This window comes from Lepisma saccharinum, chromosome 21, assembly GCF_977018435.1.
Source record: "Lepisma saccharinum chromosome 21, izLepSacc3.1, whole genome shotgun sequence".
Lineage (NCBI taxonomy): Eukaryota > Metazoa > Arthropoda > Insecta > Zygentoma > Lepismatidae > Lepisma > Lepisma saccharinum.
In genome coordinates, this window is record NC_139249.1 from 22,021,382 (window position 1) to 22,042,364 (window position 20,983).

At 38.9% G+C, this 20,983-nt stretch overlaps 2 protein-coding genes across 5 annotated transcripts in view; one reads left to right on the forward strand and one right to left on the reverse strand.

Annotated features, from left to right (window-relative positions):
* The window catches only part of LOC146004262 (UPAR/Ly6 domain-containing protein qvr-like), a 223,112-nt gene that overhangs the window by 24,684 nt on the left and 177,445 nt on the right, over positions 1–20,983 (reverse strand). Inside the window, exon 1 of one of the 3 annotated variants that reach the window (XM_083142956.1) lies at positions 5,487–5,705. The exons of the other annotated variants lie outside the window; for them this stretch is intronic. Coding sequence (XP_082999082.1) covers positions 5,487–5,505 — 19 coding nt within the window. The 5' untranslated portion in view covers positions 5,506–5,705. Of the gene's footprint in view, positions 1–5,486; positions 5,706–20,983 lie in introns of those variants that run through there. 3 annotated transcript variants of the gene reach the window in all.
* The window catches only part of LOC146004486 (UPAR/Ly6 domain-containing protein qvr-like), a 32,622-nt gene continuing 20,011 nt past the window's right edge, over positions 8,373–20,983 (forward strand). The window contains exon 1 of one of the 2 annotated variants that reach the window (XM_083143345.1): positions 8,373–8,889. In XM_083143345.1, the coding sequence (XP_082999471.1) occupies positions 8,805–8,889 (85 nt within the window). In that variant the 5' untranslated portion in view covers positions 8,373–8,804. Of the gene's footprint in view, positions 8,890–20,460; positions 20,636–20,983 lie in introns of those variants that run through there. The other variant, XM_083143346.1, reaches the window with a different exon arrangement.

Below are 20,983 nucleotides of genomic sequence, written 5' to 3' on the forward strand. Positions count from 1 at the left end.
CAGGATTTACTCCTACAAGGTGGAAAAAAGTAAGGGTGGATTGGCGTCATTTTGTCCAAGTATGAGTCACCAACAGGTTGTCCACATTGCTTACCCTCATTAACGGACATTTGCTATTTCCAAAAATCTACCATCCCTTGCAACACTCAAATCTGGCGAATACCAGATTTCGATCAGTTCAACAATAAAGGCTTACCTTCTTCAATGTATGGAAAGACAAACGCGCATAAAAAAGCTAAAGTAAGCAAAAATTGCAGAATAGGCATGATCAAGTAAAATAGGCATTTATAGGCACTTTAAAATGCGTTTTTGGACTAGAAACGCACTTAAAACCATGAGAGAACTTAAAACATTAAATCCTATGTTTTACTACGTACAAAGGAATGAAAAAATAGGCAAAAATCCGCAATGATTATACACCCAACAAACCTATCCAAGAAACACACCTATTGTATCCAGATCCTACACCTTGTTTACCTTGGCAAATAAATAGAAATTTAAAATATACCTTAAAAAGTTTTACGTATCAAGAGATTCATATTTTGTGTGCCTATAAACACAACTGTAATCCTCCCAGTTTTGCAGGATTTAAATGTTGATGAAAATATAAATAAAACAGACGTAAATAAGAATTTGGAGCACATACGTAATGCAATAGCATCAGCAGCTAAAGCAAGTATAGGATACCATAAACCAAGAAAAAGTGGGCCATGGTTTGATAATGAATGTCATAATCTAATATAAATAAGAAATCAGGCTAGACTTAGGTGGTTAAATAACTCTGATGATACAAATCCAAGCAATTATAATAGAATAAAGCAAGAAGTTAACCGCACGTTTAGAAGTAAAAAAAGAGATTACTTGAAAAGCATAATTAACGAAATTAAAACCAACAGCAAAAACAAAAATATCAGAGATTTATATAAAGGTGTAAATGAATTTAGAAAGGGGTGTAACCTAAAGTAAACTTGATAATATGTAAAGACGGTGATTTTCTAGCTGACCCAAGCGATATTCTAAATAGATGGAAGAACTACTTTAATGACCTTTTAAATGTTCATGTAGGAGATAAATCAGAAGTAAATGAAATGCACACAGCAGAACATTTAGTTCCAGAACCTAACTTGACCGAAGTTAAATATGCTATTAAAAGGCTAAAAAATAACAAAGCACCTGGCATTGATTTAATACCAGCTGAGTTAATTAAATATTTAAAAATGGTGGAAATTCATTAATATGTCAAATTCATAAATTAATTTGTTTAATATGGAATAAAGAAGAAATCCCTCAACAGTGGAAAGAATCTATAATTGTTCCTGTGTTTAAAAAAGGTGATAAAATGAACTGCAATGATTACCGTGGAATTTCTCTACTCTCAATAACATATAAATATTATCGAACATTCTTCTAACAAGACTAACCCCATATACTAATGAAATTATAGGTGAATCAATGTGGATTTAAACGTAACAGGTCAACTACAGATCAAATTTTTCATATCAGACAGACACTTGAAAAAAAGTGGGAATATAATCAAAATGTCCATTAGCTATTCATTGATTTCAAAAAAAGCATATGATTCTGTCAAAAGAGATAAATTATATAATATATTAGTAGAGTTTGGAATACCTAAGAAGCTTGTTAGTATGATAAAAATATGCATCAGTGAAACAGAAAGTAAAATTCGTGTGGGTATTAATATGTCTGACAAATTTACAATTCATGATGGGTTAAAACAAGGAGATGCATTATCTCCATTGCTATTTAATTTTGCCTTAGAATATGCTGTTAGGAAGGTAAAACAAACTACCGAAGGACTAAAATTAAATGGTATGACTCAGTTGTTAGCATGTGCAGATGATGTAGATTTATTAGAGGATGATATAAATACAATTAAGAATAATGCTAAAATATTTTACAAAACTGCTAAAGAGATAGGTTTTGAAGTTAACAAAGAGAAAACTAAATATATGCTTACAGGCCGAAACCGAGTGTTAGGTAATAATCAAAATCTAATTATTGATAACAACTAGTTTGAACCAGTTTCTAAATTCAAATACTTAAGGGTAATATTAACAAGTGAAAATTATATTAAAGAGGAAATAAAAAGTAGGCTTAATCCAGGAAATGCATGTTACTTCTCTCTTCATAAACTTTTGTCTTCTCGTTTAATATCTAAGAAACTAAAAGATAAAATATACAAAACAATAATTTTGCCTGTAGTATTATATGGGTGTAAAACTTGGTCCCTTACATTGAAAGAGGAACATAAATTGAGAGTATTTGAAAATAAGATCCTTAGGAAAATATTTGGACCTGAAAGGGATGAGGAGACAGGTGAGTGGAGAAGGTTACATAATTTAGAACTACATAATTTGTATTCATGTCCAGATATTATTAGAATAATTAAATCAAGAAGACTTAGGTGGACAGGCCAAGTGGCACGAATGGGAGAGGAAGGAGGAGTTTACAGGATTCTTGTTGGAAAACCTGATGGTAAGAGACTTGTAGGAAGGCCAAGACGAAGATGGAGGGATAATGTCGAGATTGACCTAAAGGAAATCTGTAGGGATGGAAAATAGTACATAGATCTTGCTCAGGATAGGGAAAGATGGAAGGCCTGTGTTACTGCAGCGATGAAACTTCGGGTTTAAGAAGGCTAGAGAGTTAGTTAGTTAGTTAGTAATCCTCCCAGAAACATGGCATTAATTTTTCTAGTAACCATGGCGTGTTCTCAAGAGAGGCACATTAGGTTGCCTCCATATATATATATCACACAATTAATGTTACATGTGGCTGAAGATACGTTTCTGACTCTTCTTTCATCCATATTATCTGATTCATCCTCCCATCGTCGCGATTAGCTTGAAAAGGGATGAAACAAACAAATAATATAACAAAAACAAAATATTGTTGCGTTTATGGACAGAAAGGCTAATCGGGACTCTTTCTACAGTTTATTGATTGATTGATTCGGTGTTTTAAGTTCACTTCGGGACTGGACCTACAGTTCAAAGTGGGATCCGAACCACTTGTGCGTGTATCGAACCCGGTACCCCTTGATTACAAGGCGACGACGCTTCCACTGCGTCATCGGGGAGACCATATCTACAATTTAAAATGGGATCCGTACCACTAGTATTTGGTATGAAAGCCAGGACACCTTGATTACAAGACGATGTTACCAATACGACATTGGGGAGAAGCATGAGGAGTGGTCAGCACAACGTGGATCCGGGTTGGAATCCCTGCCTGGGCATGGGTGTTCCTCGTGTGTGTGCCCCTTCGCCAATTTCATCATATCGTCACTCATCTTCATCTCCGCGATTAGCCGAAGTGGAAGGAAAGCTATGGTAAAGAACAAAAATCAATGAAATCAGAAAGTGGCAGGCATTTGTAACACGAGATTCTGCCGAGTCGTGCCTCAACATTATTCTCTCCTCTCGACGCAGTACACCTATAAGGGCTGCATTTTTGCAGGCAAACGATGCTCTGGCGATTGATTGGGACCACAGCAAGTATGATCCTCTGTAGGAGTTGGCTTTGTAGTCCACATTCTGATTTCTCCTTCATCCATCCTCATCGTCGCAGTTAGCCGAAGGGGTGAGGAAAGCGACGTAGAATAACCAAATCGCAACAATATTCGCAACTTTAATTGGATTTGATTTTTGTTATGCAGAGTCGCTTTTCTGCCACTGTTGGCTAATCGAGCCGATGAGGATGGGTGATGATATGATGCAATTGATGAAGGGACACTCACAAAGAACACCCAGGCCTTCATTCGAACCTCTTTGGTAAATAAAACAAACAAAAAAAAAACGTAACAAGCCTCACCACATGTTTCCCACCAGAAACGAAAATATTATTTCCACAGTTACTGGTCACAAATTGCTACTCTGCATCCGGTTTTGCATGCGCAGTTCTAAGTGAGCATCATTGTATGTAAAACGCACATCCTCGCCAATGCATCTCGTTGATACGGTACATGTCCTAGCGATGAGATCGACTTTCCCTACCTTTTGACCGCTCCATACAGACGTCAAGTTTTTCAATATCAGAAACGGAATCAGGCATTTTGCCAGGAATTTTTGTGCAACTGAGGGGGGAAGGGAGGGAAAAGGGGGGGGGAGTGGGGGGACGAAATTTTCGTTGGAAGCCAATGCTAATCTCTCTTTCCTTTTACATCCAGCGCCTAATCATTAAACACTTTGGAAGCTTGATTACTTTTATCATAAAGCGATCTTGATAAGGAATTCATGTAATTATATTAGTGAACGCTAATGTTTCTTGTGCGTTTAGCGTCGCTTCTTTTTCCACATTGGAGTAATAGTAACGATGAGGATGTGTTATTATTATATAAAATTGATGAAGGGACACTCACCCATGCTCAGGCTTGGAATCGAACCTTGAACCTTCGCGATATCGTGAGTCGAACACCTATCTTGCTTGGCCAATGAGACGGTTTGGAACATACTGTTTCTATATTAATAGCAATGAAAATAAGAATTAAATACTAGACTGTTGTATTGACATCTATTACGTCAGTAACGCAGTTGTCTGGGTAATGCGGCACGAAGCCAGGGTCCCAGGTTAGAACCCTTGTCAGGCATGGACGAATCAGTTCATGACACATCCTCATCGACGCGATTAACCTAAGAGCTTGGAAAAGCGACGTAAAATAACCAAACAGAAGATGGATGACGAATGGATGAAACTGATTAAAGAAGTACCACGATACTCATGCCTTATTCCTAGCTTCAGATCTCTAACCACTACACCAATCAGACAGGAACGATAATGCTAACAAGGGTTAGGTTTCATAATGGTCCACAGCTGAATCTCACTTCCTGTTTAGCGATATAGCAATAATAATAATCTCTTAAAAGTGTGGACACATTTCGCCATTCGGATTCCCTATTTAAGGTGACGGATTCACACTGGGGAGGCCTAGGGTTCAATTCCGCAGTAGACCATCCTGGCTGAGTCTTTTCCACCTCGGTCACTCAATGAGAATGCCAGGATCGTGCTTTTAATGAAGACCACGGAAATATTCTTCCTTTTCAATCCTAGTAGAGGTTAACCTTACGTAGGAAGAATTGTATTCACAATTTAGAATACCACGGAAAAGCTGCAGATTTTTGAAAAAAAAAGCACTGATGTTCAAGCCTAAGGTTCAGGCGAGTTAGTGAGGCGATGAAGGGGGGTTCGTGGGGGCATATCCCCCCCTTTTTGTCTAGTTTTCCTACAAAAAAGAACACAACACACGCAAAAATACTGTAGAATTAATTACAATAAACGAAAATCACCCCCTCACGAAATTCCCAACTACGCCACTGAACGGAATCTACAAAACAGCAATAGAAGAATTCAAACTTTGCCTCTCTCCTAGTGGCGGCTACCCTGGATAGGGAAGAAAGGCTACACAGAGCTATTGAATTGGCCAAAAACGTGTCCACAACGTGACAGGGAGTAAAGAAAGAGCTTACCTATCAGAATCCTGTCCATGGTTACGGTATTCGCTCACCAGCCCCCCCTTTGGCAGCGCACTGTTTCCCACGGAGCATGGAACCTCGCGACTCCACTCCTCGTGGCACTAGTTCTGCGGAGTCACTGCTTCGAATCTCTCCGCGTATGACGGTTCGAAGTCGTCGGCTGGCCCGCGCGCGCGAGAGAGAAAGCGGTCACAACTCAACGGGTAAGCTCTGTCAAGGGAGCCGAAAATCGGCTCTGGGAGAGAAACCCAGGCTTTGAGGGGGGAAAAGGATAGACCGAAAACCAGGCCGTATTTTTAGTGTTCGCTCCGGTCGAAGGTTTCTTGGAACCTTTCCAGGTGGATGCAACAATGGTACGCATCGCGATTCTGTGTTGCGTGTGTACGCACTGAGACTGCGCGATTACTCGCTCTCGCGTCGACAGTACTTTTCGTCTACAGGAATAACAAGGTGGCAGCTGTCTTTTGTACAGTAAAACCCTACTAAAACGAACCCCCATCCATCTCTAAGAGAGCTCGCACATTCACAGCTACGTAGCATTTACCTCATGTTTGAAAAACATCGTAAACAATGATAGTATTCACAGCTACGTAGCATTTACCTCATCCTTAAAACACACCGAAAAGAAAGATAGTATTCACGGCTACGTAATATTTGCCTCATGTTTAAAACACACAGAAAAGAATGACAGTATACACAGCTACGTAGCATTTACCTCATGTTCAAAACACACCAAAAAGAATGATAGCATTCACAGCTACGTAGAATTTACCTCATCCTTAAAATACACCGAATATAATGATAGTATTCACAGCTACGTAGTATTTACCTCATCCTTAAAATACACCGAAAAGTGAGATGGTATTCACGGCTACGTAATATTTGCCTCATGTTCAAAACACACTGAAAAGAACGATAGTATTCACAGCTACGTAGTATGTACCTCATCCTTAAAACACACCGAAAAGTGAGATGGTATTCACGGCTACGTAATATTTACCTCATGTTCAAAACACACCGAAAAGAATGATAGTATTCACAGCTACGTAATATTTGCCTCATGTTTAGAACACACCGAAAAGAAAGATAGTATTCACGGCTACGTAATATTTGCCTCATGTTTAAAACACACCGAAAAGAAAGATAGTATTCACGGCTACGTAATATTTACCTCATGTTTAAAACACACCGAAAAGAAAGATAGTATTCACGGCTACGTAATATTTACCTCATGTTTAAAACACACCGAAAAGAAAGATAGTATTCACGGCTACGTAATATTTGCCTCATGTTTAAAACACACCGAAAAGAAAGATAGTATTCACGGCTACGTAATATTTACCTCATGTTTAAAACACACCGAAAATAATGATAGTATTCGCAGCTACGTAGTATTTACCTCATGTTCAAAACACAACGAAATAGTATTCACACTGACTTCACAGTGTGAACGTATTAATTTGTATCTGCGTGTTTTAAACAGGAAGCAAATAGTACGAAGCTGCACAACCTTCTGTATACAAGCACATAGATAAACCTCACTAATACGAATTCCATGCTTAGCATGTTACAGTATAACGTCATTAATACGATCACAGTGCATAAAGGGTTAAAGTGTTGCCTTCAAAGTTCAAGTAAGATTTCACCACCATAAAAAGGCGTGCAATATTTAAAAAAACATACATGCCCAAATTAATCTACGTGCATTGATTAAGGGTTTTACACCACTTCAGTTAAACACAAGTGCCACATCTAAAATAAGCAAAATCACTTCAAAAGAAAGTTCATTATACTACAATTACTTACTTTAAAAATTGACGATTGCTACCTCGGTGGCTGATCGTGTTGAGGGGTCGACTTACGATTTAACCACCACCGACGACCCCGGGTTCAAGTACCTTCCTGCGCATGCGTGTTCTTTCTGAGAGTACCTTCATCAATGTTACCTAATCATCATTTATCCCCATCGTCGCGATTAGCCAAACGTTGCAGAAAAGCGACGTTAAATAAAAATACAGACACAAAAATTGACTAAGATATTATTTATAAAATATATCACCTCAATTGAATGCAAGAATCGCCAGGTTTTTCTTTTGTTTGGAAAAAATATTCTCTCATATTGACAAAAGTTTGCCCAAGTTTGTTTTAAGTTACCTTGATGCACATATAGGCTAATCGGCCCTGGTCCTACAGTTTGAAAATTGGATCGGATCAATGTGCTGTGCCTAAACCGGAAAACGAATCTGAGGCCCCTGACTCTTAGTATTAAAATCAAAACTATTTCCACAAACGCAGATTCAATTTTTATAGCTCTTCTTCTATTTTCAGAAATGGCACTTTCAACTTCAGCGATATACACTTCATATTACAATCATAGGACCACGACGACATCTATTCGAGAGGCAAGGTATGCCTGGTGGCACTTAGTTGTGTTCTTGGTTTACATACTTTACACTGATTTAGTTTGTTCAATTCTACAATAGCGTTGCGTCAACAAAAATGCTCTTTGTCTTTTCGGGGATTGAACCCAGTACTACCAGTTACAAAGGCAAGAGCGTCGTCAGGGGAGTAAATATTGTTAACTTAAAATTTTCTATAAGTTTCATTAAAATAGGTCAAGAAGTTCTGGAATTATTACAGATTCATTTGTACTGCGTGCTCTTTTGTGTCATGTTACAACACTTAGCTAGTTTTTCTATTATAGCTCGGGCATCGAAATTATGTACATAAAGCTGACAAGTCCGTGAATCTTTTCTGTAAGGAGAGTTTAGCGTAACTTTTTTTTTCAGCGTTCGTGAAACTTCGGGTCCGCATCCGAAGAAGCACGACGACAGAAAACAATCGGCTCGGAACGATTGATCGACCCCGGGTGCCGGGGGAAGCGCTAGTCAAAACAGCTCACGGGAAAGCGGTGCGTCCGTCACGCACGTTCCACCCGCACGCACCATTTTGCACCACGCATTTTTCGGGAGTCCCCGGCTTAACCCGCCCGTCACGGCTAAAAACCGCGGGAAAATGCCGACCAGAAAAAAATAAGTGGGGCGAAGCTCCGAGCGCTGAACCGGCCTTACGAGGACGGATCAATAACAGGCTCGCTCATCTGACACACACACACATACACACAGACACACACTCACACGCCAGCGCACCCGATAATCCAGGCCATGCTTCACCGATGAGCAAGCGGAAAGATGGTGGAACAGCGAAAGGCGCTAGATGTGAGAAGAAACCCCTTTCTCTCGCATCTTAGATCTCGCCACTCTCCTATATGACTATTTGCGGCTTCTAGTGTGCCCCACCCGATGGTCGTACATGCTGAGAAGGAGAGATAGCAGTAGCCCCGGGAGTCAGGGCTCTGGGGCCATTGTTTCCATTTTTAGGATCGTTATCCTTACAGGTAAGCAGCATTCAATACTTACGTGTGTTCCGGGACGTCTATGCCTGCAGGGGCTATGCTTTTCGTTTTATCTGTACGTTTATCTGCTTGCACGCAATGTACGCCTTTTCTGCCTATGTCAAAAGATAAAGGACACGCGTAACACACTGTGGGCGGTGCGATACGCATAATGTGAACAGGGATAATAAATGACGTTGCAGTTAAACCTTGTCCGCTTGCAAAATTTCTCCCGAAGGTCACAGCTTCATAATCAATATATTACTAAGGTTATTCAAGTTATTATTTTGAATAAATGTTTACAATAAATTAAGAACAAGGCCATCAAATGCTATATTAGTGTAATATTGAAAATAAAGAACAAAAAAATCCCAGATCTAAAAGATTGAATTGATTGTATTATTGTGTTAAATGCACAGTCAGGACAGGACCTACAGTTTAAAGTGGGGTACGAAGCACTGTGTAATGTGTCTCTAAGGATTATCGAACCCGGGCCCTAAGGCACAAAAGAATCTAGGCCAAATAACACACAGTATTTTTTATACTTTACCTATAAATTAATCGCGACGATGAGGATGAATGAACTGATTAAATAGGTGAGAATCGAATCCGGGATCCCTGCAGATACACTAACCACTGCATCATATGCACTAATTATAGCGATAGGTTAAGTGGTTTCAGGTTTGAGTCCCACTGGAGCAAATAGGTTTTTCATCGAATAAATCTGAAAATAGTTCACCTCATAGCCTAATGATAGCCTGGAAATTAAACTTTACGAGGTAAAGTCAGGAAAAAGTATGCCAGCTGAATATAGGGTGCGCTATAAAAAGCTAGTTGTCAATGTTTTCAGGTGCAAACTTTCCGGGTTCGAGTCCCTGGGCATGAGTGCTCTTTTTGAGTGTCCATCAATTTAATCTCATTATCACTTATCCTTAACGTCGCGATTATCCAAAAGTGGCAAAAAGTGACGAAAAATAACAAAAAAAATACATGTGCACACATGAGAGACAGATAGTAGGCTCAATCGAACAGAATAGAACTGACTTAGGCCAAATATACTTAATGAGTTAATTCTCTTTGTTTATTATTATTGTTTGTATTCACTCGATCATTGCATGAACGTATATTCCGATACTGAAGCTAGTCAGCGGACCTATGATGTTTGCAGACAGTATCTCCTAAGTACAAACATGCGCAGTTAAGTGTACTTTGGCACTCTGCGCATATAACTGAACAAATAGTAATGAGTGTGTGGGTCTTTTTCTGCAACGTCATATTATAGACTCGCTTTAAATATTAGCATAAGATACTGGCAGAGATGTTTCTGAAATAAGACAGCTTTAAATAGTGTAAATGTTGAAAAATATTCCATGATTATTATGCTTGTGCTCAGACAGGCTAGGCTGAACTTGCAGTTTAAGGTCAGATCGGAAACACTACACACTACCTCAATATGAAATCGAATCTGGGACCCCATTGTTTACAAGTATCATGTTCTTTACGTAGAAATAAGCAATTAGCCTCCAGCATTTACATGGGGGAGACCGTTAAATTATGTGTCATGAAATTTCTCTGATATTGATAAATAATTATTTTAGCTTTAATTTGTTCCATTCAATTTTTAATTACAGTTAATACTCAGACATTTCTGCAAAAGAGATTATACTGCTATATGCTTTATATGAATGTGAAGCTACTTAAGCATTCTACACACGTTTTGTAAATTGAGGATGAGGTATTCAGAAAAAGTACCTTGACAGTACTTTCAAGCAAAAGGAGGCATTGATGGTTTGAAATCCACAGAACTGGTTTTGAATTAATCATAGCAATCCTAAAGCATGAAAGCTACACATATTACACACACATATAATTGCATACATACATGCATACGAGTTTATAGCAATTATGAAACAGTCAGCCCCCTCAGGCCTTTTTCTGGGCACACCCTGCTGTCAAGAATTATAAAGGATTAAGTAACTGTAACACACTTATGTTCAAAAGCCAACTCTCAAAATACTAGTATTAGAAAAAACAATATTAATAACAATAGTAGTACGAAAATAATGCACTATTTTCAGCAGCCAATTCTTACCACCATCTCAACGCAACCAACGAATTTATGATATAAAAATAATTTGAATAATGTTTACAGGAATGTCAAAAAATCCAATGCGAAACATTAAATGTTATTACTAGTATTATTATGCTTGTCGCCCCAGAATCACAATATGTAACTGTCGAAAATACTATGGAAAAGATATTAACTGCCACTGCCTTCGTAGCATTGTGAATGTATAGAGTGGTCAACATCACTATCCGGGCGCCTTTACCTCCCAAGTACCCATTGATGAGAGTGTGATGAACCCCAGAGCATTTTCTTTATTGATGTCAACCGAAAAAAACTTTCAACCTGATGAGAACACCCACCATGGGCTCTGCTTGGATTTACGAGGGTTCGTTGCGTCACTGAGGAAAACGTCAATTAAGAAATAAGTTGAAGATCCAGGCTTCGAGCAGTAACACAAGCATGGAGATTCCTTGTTCCGCTTCTCTTCTTCAATTTCATCATCATCGACGCAGCTAGCCTGAAAAGGTAGAAAAGCGATGCTACCGTTTAAGTTGTTTTATGTCGCTGTTATGCCTCTTGGGTTAATAGCGACGCTGAGGATGAATGATGACACGATCAGAATGTCGTTGCATTGTAATCAAGGGGTCCCGGGTTCGATATCCGCTGGAGGCTCATAGTGGTTCGGATACGACTTTAAGCTCTAGGTCCAGTCCCGATTAGCCTTACTGTACATAAAGTGGACTTCAAAAACAACAACACAACTCAACCCATACGATCAGGATCGGAAGCTGAGCTAGGATAGGCTAATCGGGACTAAAACTACGGTTTAATTAGATCCAAAACATTACAGTAGCCTCCACCTTGTACTGAACCCGGATCTCATTAATTACAAGTTGATGACGTTACCACTACGCCATCGGGAGGCCCTTCTGGACTCGCACGCAGGCCGGAAAGAGCGACGATGTTCTTGGGTTCGAATCCTGTTTAAAGCAAAGCAGAGGTTACTCTTCAGTCCACAATTTCATCCTCATCGTCGCTACCAACAGAGGTAAAAGAATACGAGGAATTAGTTCAGAAGAATCCTCTTGAAGGAAATTCCATTTGGGTTAAAGAAATTTTCCAAATTTAGAACAATCCTTAAGAGAAAGGTGGGAGAAAGTAGTGTGCTTTTTTTTATCAGCGAAGGTCATCTTATTAACCTGGTCACTTCCCAGCCTCCAGAGAGCGAGCGACCTTATCTCCCGTGACGCGACCTTCTAGGTCATTAACCCCTGGAAGTACGCAGCCACGCAACATGTCGTGACCCGCAGAGTTGCTATTCGCGGGCAAGTTTCCGGCATCGGCGATCTTGAATCTTGACATTCCGCCCGCGAGCCCGATCGAGAGAAAGGAGAGGGGGGGGGGGGGTGTCGTGAAACTATAATACTGCTGCGCTTCGCAAAAGAATGAATGGACGGTTTCAAGGCGACAGGAGCTTCAAGAGTGCCATAGGCTTTCAAGGCTCAGCTCCTATACCTGTGTTAGACATTGCCCTTGCTATGAATCTAACTATAGTCTACCAGTATAACCTGTTCCGATTCCATTGTTATATGTCAACTAGCTGATTACCCGGCGTTGCCCGGGTATTTATTTATCCCAATCTTGTATTAAACAGGAAAATATTAAATTCCAACCATAGTGTAAAATATAACTAATTTTAAATGCGATCGTGAATGTCACCAATTAGTTTAGCGACTCCGAAAACTATGGATTCGACACTAAACTAGGTCATTTGTGGCATTTTTTTTTTCACCCCCTCTCACCCCCCATGCCGATAGGTGATGAACTTGGAGTTGAACCGCATTGGGAGTGTCATGAAAACTATGGATTCCATTCGCAACACAGTCTGGATGTTAGACAACCCGAGAAACACCATCGTTGTGCGGATTGCATAGAGTCACGGATGCCTGTTTGTGCGGAATTTAATATCGGTGGTTCTCGATTATTTTTACATGCCACCCCTTCCCATCCCATCCCTAGGAGTACCAGGGGTGTCTTACCCCAAACATTATTTCCAGATTGCAAGTGAAACGTGTACCAAGTTTGGTTGAAATTGCTCCAGACGTTCGAGAGTAATGCCGGAACAAATAAATATACACCCCCACACACATACATTCATTTATATATATATATATATATATATATATATATACATATATACATATATATATATATATAGATAGATAGATAGAAGATAGATTAACGATTCCTCTAAATGAAATATATGCGAGATGTGTCCGAAAATAAACCAAACTTTAGAAATAGTGGGGCCAACGCATTAATATCTGTTAATCCGCCAATTTTCCTATGCCTGAAGGGTGGGAAAACGGAATGTAGATGCTGCAGCAGCAAATTCCGAGTGGTTAGCACAGCGTGCTACGACACCACGGTTCACAGTTCAAATTCCGGCCTGGGCATGGGTGTTCTTGGTGAGTGTCCCTGCATCAATTTCATCATATCATCACTCATCTTCATCTTCGGAATAAGCTAAAAGTGGAAAGAAAGCGAAGTAAAATAAACCAAATATAATGAATCACCATAATAAGGACGTGATGGAGCATGACACAACCGTTGTGAACTAGCCTCCCCTATTCGCCGGATTTGGCACTTGAGGGCCTCTCTCTGCTTCCTAGGATGAAATCGACCCTTAGAGTATGTCGTTTCCAGACAACAGGATTTTCAAAAATTCGCTACAGTTAATTTCACAAAATGTGTACCAGAATGTAATCCATCAGTAGAAGAAACTATGGAAGCTATGGGATACATATGAAACAAGTAAATAAAATATATTTTAAAAAGTTTAGTTTTTCCTGCACAAACCTCGTACTGCCCATAATATTATATATTCAAATTTCTGACTTCCTTGGATCTCTAAACGTGAGTGATCACCTCTTCCAAAATGAAGAAAAATCTCGAATCACCTGAAGGACAACAGCTGGAATATAATTGATCAAGATCCCACGAAAGACGATCATTAATCCGCCACTATTCCCACATACAGAAGAAATCCTAATAACTTGATATTTAAAGCTTTGCATTTTGCAATGTGCTCGACTCCTTCTGGAGATTCTCGTAAACTGCACACAATGGCAGAAATTATTTTTCATAGTTGTGACAGCATTATTGATATTCCAGGTAAGTATGTTAAAATATTAATACCAGTTTGGCGTAACTAAAAGTAGAGATAGATCATGCAGAAGTAAATAAATTCATAATCTAAAAATATGCCTGTTGCATACAAATGTATGTAGCGATATAATTGCATCACGTTTTGAAAAAAGAATCTCTGTTCGGAAATCATTCAATTTTTATAAATGCAAAATGCTAATCTAATGAACAGGCATAGAATAACACTATTTTGATTGCATCTCTGGCCGTTCTGCATTTCCAGCTTGGGAGCGAGTCATAACTCCTGAATGCACCAATTAACAAGCGAGCCGCTGACGTCATCTCAGGCCAGCACCAATCGCTAACCCTCTTGCTCAGGCTCTGCACTGTTGGTAGGCCCGCTAGCTGGATTCGCGCCGCCAGCTGGAGATGTTCACAAAACAATTTGGTTATATCTCCATGAATTGGAATTAAATATTATGTGCCCTATGCATGCATGTTTCTGATTGTCATATAATCAATTCATTTCACCATCTTTCATCTTCATCTCAGCTAAAAGTGGTAGAAAAGCGAAGTAAAACGAATCAATAATAGCCATTAACTTTGCAATGCAGGCGCAAGTCACATGTTTCTCGCTGAATGTTTTGTAAATAATATAAATCAAATTTTGATTACAACGATCATTTTGTAACTAAGAAGAACTTTCAAGTTCTAAGCAGTTATATGGTGATTAATTTTTTACATTTAGGTCATTGAGAAAAGAAACGATAAAAGTAAGTTTTACAACTTTATATTACGAATAAGGCTTCATTTTTCAAAAAAATAATTTTTGAAAACCAACAGCGAAAAAAAAGAAAAAATTACGCCGATTTTCGAAATAGAAAAACAAGATCGTAAAATGTACACTATTTATTGTCATTAGAGGAATTAAAGTAGTGCACACACACAAATGAGCATACTCAGGGTTTTTTTCGGGGGGTGCTGCGTTCAGGGGGGAAAGGTATAGTTCGGAACCTAACTTTGGGGGGGGGGGGGTTATAATCCAACTTGGAGTTTAACTTTTATGGGGGGCAGAAACCAATTTGGAGCTTAACTTTGGGGTGAGGCAGAATCAAGCCTATAAAAATATCATTCAGTACTATTTTGATAAATAAGTGTTATATTTGGAATATCATGAAAATTAGTCTTTACTTTGCTCCTCAGGTTGCAGCAGGAGTAACAAAAGCGCGATTATCTTGTAAATTTTAATAAACCTGGAAATATTTGGGGGTAAGTGCCCCCTTGCCCCAGAAAAGTTACACCTATGTACGGGATTTTGAGGGGAGTGTGAATTCACTTCTCTGGTTTTCCCGAGTTCCTTACTGATTTTTTTTTGAAAAGTTTAATTTTCTCAAAATTTTGGAGAAGGCCCATAAGTTCCCTCGGGCGAACGCCAGTGAACACACATAAGAGTCATCGCTCCCAAGATATATAGGCCTATATCCGCGTGCAGAAATTGCCAATACTTCTCTGCTTCCGTTGTGTGAATTTAAGTTCTCGTCTCGTGCCAAAGGTTCGTGCGGAGGAACACGGCATGCAAAGGCCCCCAAGAGAGTTTCCGGTAACCCAATTTGACTTTTATGCCGACCCCACGCGACCCAGTTTTCAACCAATCGAAGAAGAGTTCGAGTTCGATTGCGGGAGTATCGATCAGTCATTCGACTCACTTAGAGTAGAGTAGAATAAAACACGAGGAAACCGATTGGAATGGAAGTGAACTGGATGTATAGAACTCAATGGAGCAGAGTAGTGAGAAACATTAATGCCTAAATTATAACACAATGGATTGGAACAGAACAACAGAGCTTAGAACCTAAGACAAAAAATTGGAACAGGTTAACAAGAAAAAGAACAGATAAAAAACCAAATTTCAAATACAAAACTAGAACTAACTAACTAACTCTCTAGCCTTCTTAAACCCGAAGGTTCACTGCAGCAACAAAGGCCTTCCATCTGTCCCTATCTTGAGCAAGATCTATATACTCTTTTCCATCCCTACCGATTTCCCTTAGGTCTATCTCAACATTGTCCCGCCATCTTCGTCTTGGCCTTCCTACAGGTCTCTTACCATCAGGTTTCCCAACAAAAATCCTGAAAACTTCTCTTTCCTCTCCCATTCGTGCCACATGGCCTGCCCACCTAAGTCTTCTTGATTTAATTATTCTAATAATATCTGGACATGAATATAATTATGTAGTTCAAAATTATGTAACCTTCTCCACTCACCTGTCTCCTCATTCCTTTTAGGTCCAAATATTTTCCTAAGGATCTTATTTTCAAATACTCTCAATTTATGTTCCTCTTTCAATGTAAGGGACCAACTTTCACATCCATATAATACTACAGGCAAAATTACTGTTTTGTATATTTTAACTTTTTTCTTCTTAGATATTAAACGAGAAGACAAAAGTTTATGAAGAGAGAAGTAACATGCATTTCCTGAATTAAGCCTACTTTTTTTTTCCTCTTTAATATAATTTTCATTTGTTAATATAACTCCTAAGTATTTGAATTTGGAAACTGGTTCAAACGAGTTGTTATCAATAATTAGATTTTGATTATTACCTAACACTTGGTTTCGGCCTGTAAGCATATATTTAGTTTTCTCTTTGTTAACTTCCAAACCTATCTCTTTATCAGTTTTGAGAATTATTTTAGCATTATTCTTAATTGTATTCACATCATCCCCCAGTAAGTCTACATCATCTGCATATGCTAACAACTGAGTCACACCATTTAATTTTAGTCCTTCTTTAGTTTCTTTTACCTTCCTAACAGCATATTCTAAGGCAAAATTAAAGAGCAATGGAGATAAGCATCTCCTTGTTTTAACCCATCATGAATTGTAAATTTGTCAGACACATTAATACCCACACGAATTTTACTTTCTGTTTCACTGGTGCATATTTTTATCATACTAACAAGCTTCTTAGGTATTCCAAACTCTACTAATATATTATATAATTTATCTCTTTTGACCGAATCATATGCTTTTTTGAAATTAATGAATAACTCATGGACATTTTGATTATATTCCCACTTTTTTACAAGTGTCTGTCTGATGTGAAAAATTTGATCTGTAGATGATCTGTTACGTTTAAATCCACATTGAAAATCACCTATAATTTCATTAGCATATGTGGTTAGTCTTGTTAAAAGAATGTTAGATACTATTTTATATTTTGTTGAGAGTAGAGAAATTCCACGGTAATTATTGCAGTTCATTTTATCACCTTTTTAAACACAGGAACAATTATGTATTCTTTCCACTGTTGAGGGATTTCTTCTTTATTCCATATTAAACAAATTAATTTATGAATTTGACATATTAACGAATTTCCACCATATTTAATTATACAAATAATAATACAAAACTAGAACATGACATTATGGAAGAGGAAGAATAGCGTATAATAAAATGGAATAAAAAAGAAAAGCATGAATAAAAATAGAACAAAACTGTACTATCCTATACGCAAGAAAAAATAGAAGTAAACTGAGATATTGGAAGAGCTGGGCACAAATGTTCTCGGCAGGAGCACATAATTCACTGCTTGGATCTTAGTTTAAACTGTGCTCCAGTCTCAGTTAGTCTTTGTGTGCATATAGTGGATTCTGTATATATAATTAAAAAGGGTGTACTTTACACTCGATAATAATGATTGGAAACAGTAAATCCATCATTCATATAATATGGTAATAATAATAATAATATTACAACATAAATGTTGCACATAGAACTTCAGAAAGCAGTGATTCTGAACACTTGTGCCACAGCCTGTAAATTTGTCATTATAGAACACTAACACCCTCCCCACACACACACACACACATACATTGCACAATACCATGAAGACAGCCCCCGCCCCTAGGTACCTCTTTATTAGACCCTGGGTGAACCCCAGAGCCACTTGTCTGCCAAAATGAAATATAAATTATTGCAATATCAGGGGGTGTTTTAATGGTGTCATAATAACTGAAATTTCGTTCTGACTGTAAAACGTACAGAATTAGATTAAAAATCACAACCTTTAAGAGAAACAAAGAAAACAATAATAATAATAATAATAATGGTGACGTCATCTTAAGTTACTGGAAAGCCTTGTTATGTTCACTCCCCTTTCCCGTTTGGAGAAATAGGAAATCCCGTCCCGTCTGTTAATGTTTCAAATCGATAGAACGTGTCTTTTGGATATAACACTTCACGTTATGCCGTAGACGTTGCAAAATCGAGGTTGAATGCCTACTTGAGCATTGATTGTCTCTCGGAAGGCTACTAGCACAGCCACAAACCTTTCGCGTGCCAAACGGCAACACTGATCCAGTGTTACAGGTAGAGAGAAATATCCATTGAAGGTTATTCAAAAGGTATGCAAAATGTGAGTAGAAAAAATAGAAAAACAGCAATAGTGGTACAATTGGGGTACGTAGGACAGCACTATTAAATTACTGTTCGAAATTATTTTGAATTGTTCATGATTTAGGAAATCGTATCAATTATATTGGAGTGAATTTGGTATATTTTTCTTCGCTTTTCTGCCATTTTGGCTACATGCCAAGATGAGCACGACTGATAACATGATGAAATTGATGAGGGACCACTCACAAAAAGTACACACATGCTGCCCAGAACAGAATTCGAACCCAGGACACCTGGCGTCGTAGCGCTCTGTGATAATAACTTTTTTAAAAAGGATAACTCGTAAGTGGCAGTTTTCTCCACCTCAATACCGTGTCAATCTACTTTTTCATTCAGGACTTCAGGACCAACAAACACATGTCTTACCCGGGATCTCCTGCCGCCGTAGCGCGCTGTGCTAATCATTCCGGCATGGAGGTCGGCTTGAAGTGAATTTATAGGCATGAAAGAGAAGAAACTTTTCTTCTATGTCTGAATTTTTACAAGAAGGAAAATAAATAGCTTCCTGTTGCGACGGGCATTTTAGAACGTTAAAAAGAGTTTTATCGGGACGGGAAAATATTTCTAGACATAAAGATTGATTGATTTGGTGTTTTAAGTCCACTTTATGCACAGTAAGGCTAATTGGGGACTGGACCTACAGTTTAAAGTGGGATCCGAACCACTTGTGCCTCCACAAGGTATCGAACCCTGGATCCCTTGATTACAAGCCAAGGACGCTACCACTGCGCCATCGGGGAGGCCCACATAAATATATTTAGTTTCTCGTGAAAGTTTTAAGGTCTTCTGTTAAGCAATTAATTATCAAATGAGACTCAGAAATGCTTCTTGTAAGTGAATTTTGACAGACAATTTGGAATATTTGGGATTCTCCTAGTAAAATTTTATAGAAAATTGGGGACGGTTCGGTGGACGAATGTGTTAATTGGTCGACTGTCGATCTCGCCTCCAAAATTCCCAGGTTCGAGTCCCGACCTGAATATGGGTGTTCATTGTGAGGCTATCTCCCCCACTCACCCTCATCGTCGCGAGCCGGCCTCCGTGACGGGAGTGGTTAGCACATCGCGGCTCGATTCATCAATTTTCTCATATCATCATTCATCCCCATATTCGCAAATTAGCCAAAAGTGGCACAAGAAGCGAAGAAAAATCAATCAATCAATCAAATATCGTCGCGATTGCCAAAAGTGGAGGAAAAGATACGCTAAATAAAGATGCAAATAGAAAATGGGGAAAATTAAAAGAAAAAAGATAATTTCAAATTTTCTGGAGATTTTTTTATTGAAGAAAGAAAGGGATATCATGGCTCCGACGAGGAAAATTGTACTATTGCTTCTATGGGGAAAACATATCAAAATTCTGACTTTTATGATACATTTTAAAAGAAAAGGTGAGCCTTCTATGAGACAATTTTCATACAAGAGAGAACTTATGCCTATCAAGATATTTTTTTAAACTCAATTAAAGTTGTGTTATCTATTAGGAATGTTTTACAGAAAAAATAGAAAAGAGTGGCTTCCTTTTAGAAAACGTGACTTAACAAGAGGATTTTTTTTATAGAAAGACGAAGAGGGTTATTCCCGCCAGTGAGGGTATCTCTGAGGGAAAAAACCTACTGATCAATACAGCCTGCCAATCCATGTAACACAGAACAAGAAATGTGCCAATAGGATTCGGCCAACCCCATTGTACCCATGCGGAAGAGATTTTTCCACATTTTTTTCCCGTCCTCCTGGCGTTTCGCGAAGCAAAAGCGGAGTTCCTTGGGCAGGTTCCAACAACCGTCCATCGTCGGGAGAAAACTAAAAATATAACTCCTCCCTCCCTCTGCACACCCACTTCCCCTGTACTCCAGGAGTTTCAAACTTTGATGGCGTCTCTATCCTTTGTCTCTCTCCGTTTCCGATCTCTCATCTTCCGCCTCTTGTGCAGTACCGGCAGTCGGAGGCCCGTGCACTGCGTGTGGACATGCTGCTTGTCACACGGCCAATAAACCATGGGGCGTTAACGATAGGGGACGTGCCAGAATCGTGTGTTGAACCTTCACCTATGATACATGGCTTCTATATTTTTAGGTAAGGATTGTTCTTTGCTTTCTTCAGTAGATACTGTGCACCTCGGTCGGTTCTCGTGATTTGACCATGTGGGGAGGTGCGTTTACGGATACATGTGCACCGATCAGTACGGTGTACGAGGTCGTTCCGTCACGTTGGCTACGACAGCCAAACGATTTATCTACCACTGGTTCTGTCGGTTCACACTTTTCATTGTGGTTCTAGTAGATTCGAATAACTATAGAGCCTCCCGATGGCCTAGTGGAAACGTTGTTGCTTTGTAATCAAGGGGTCTCGGGTTCGATTCTCGGTGGAGGCACATAGTGGTTCGGATTTCTTTAAACTGGAGTTCCAATTCCGATTAGCCTA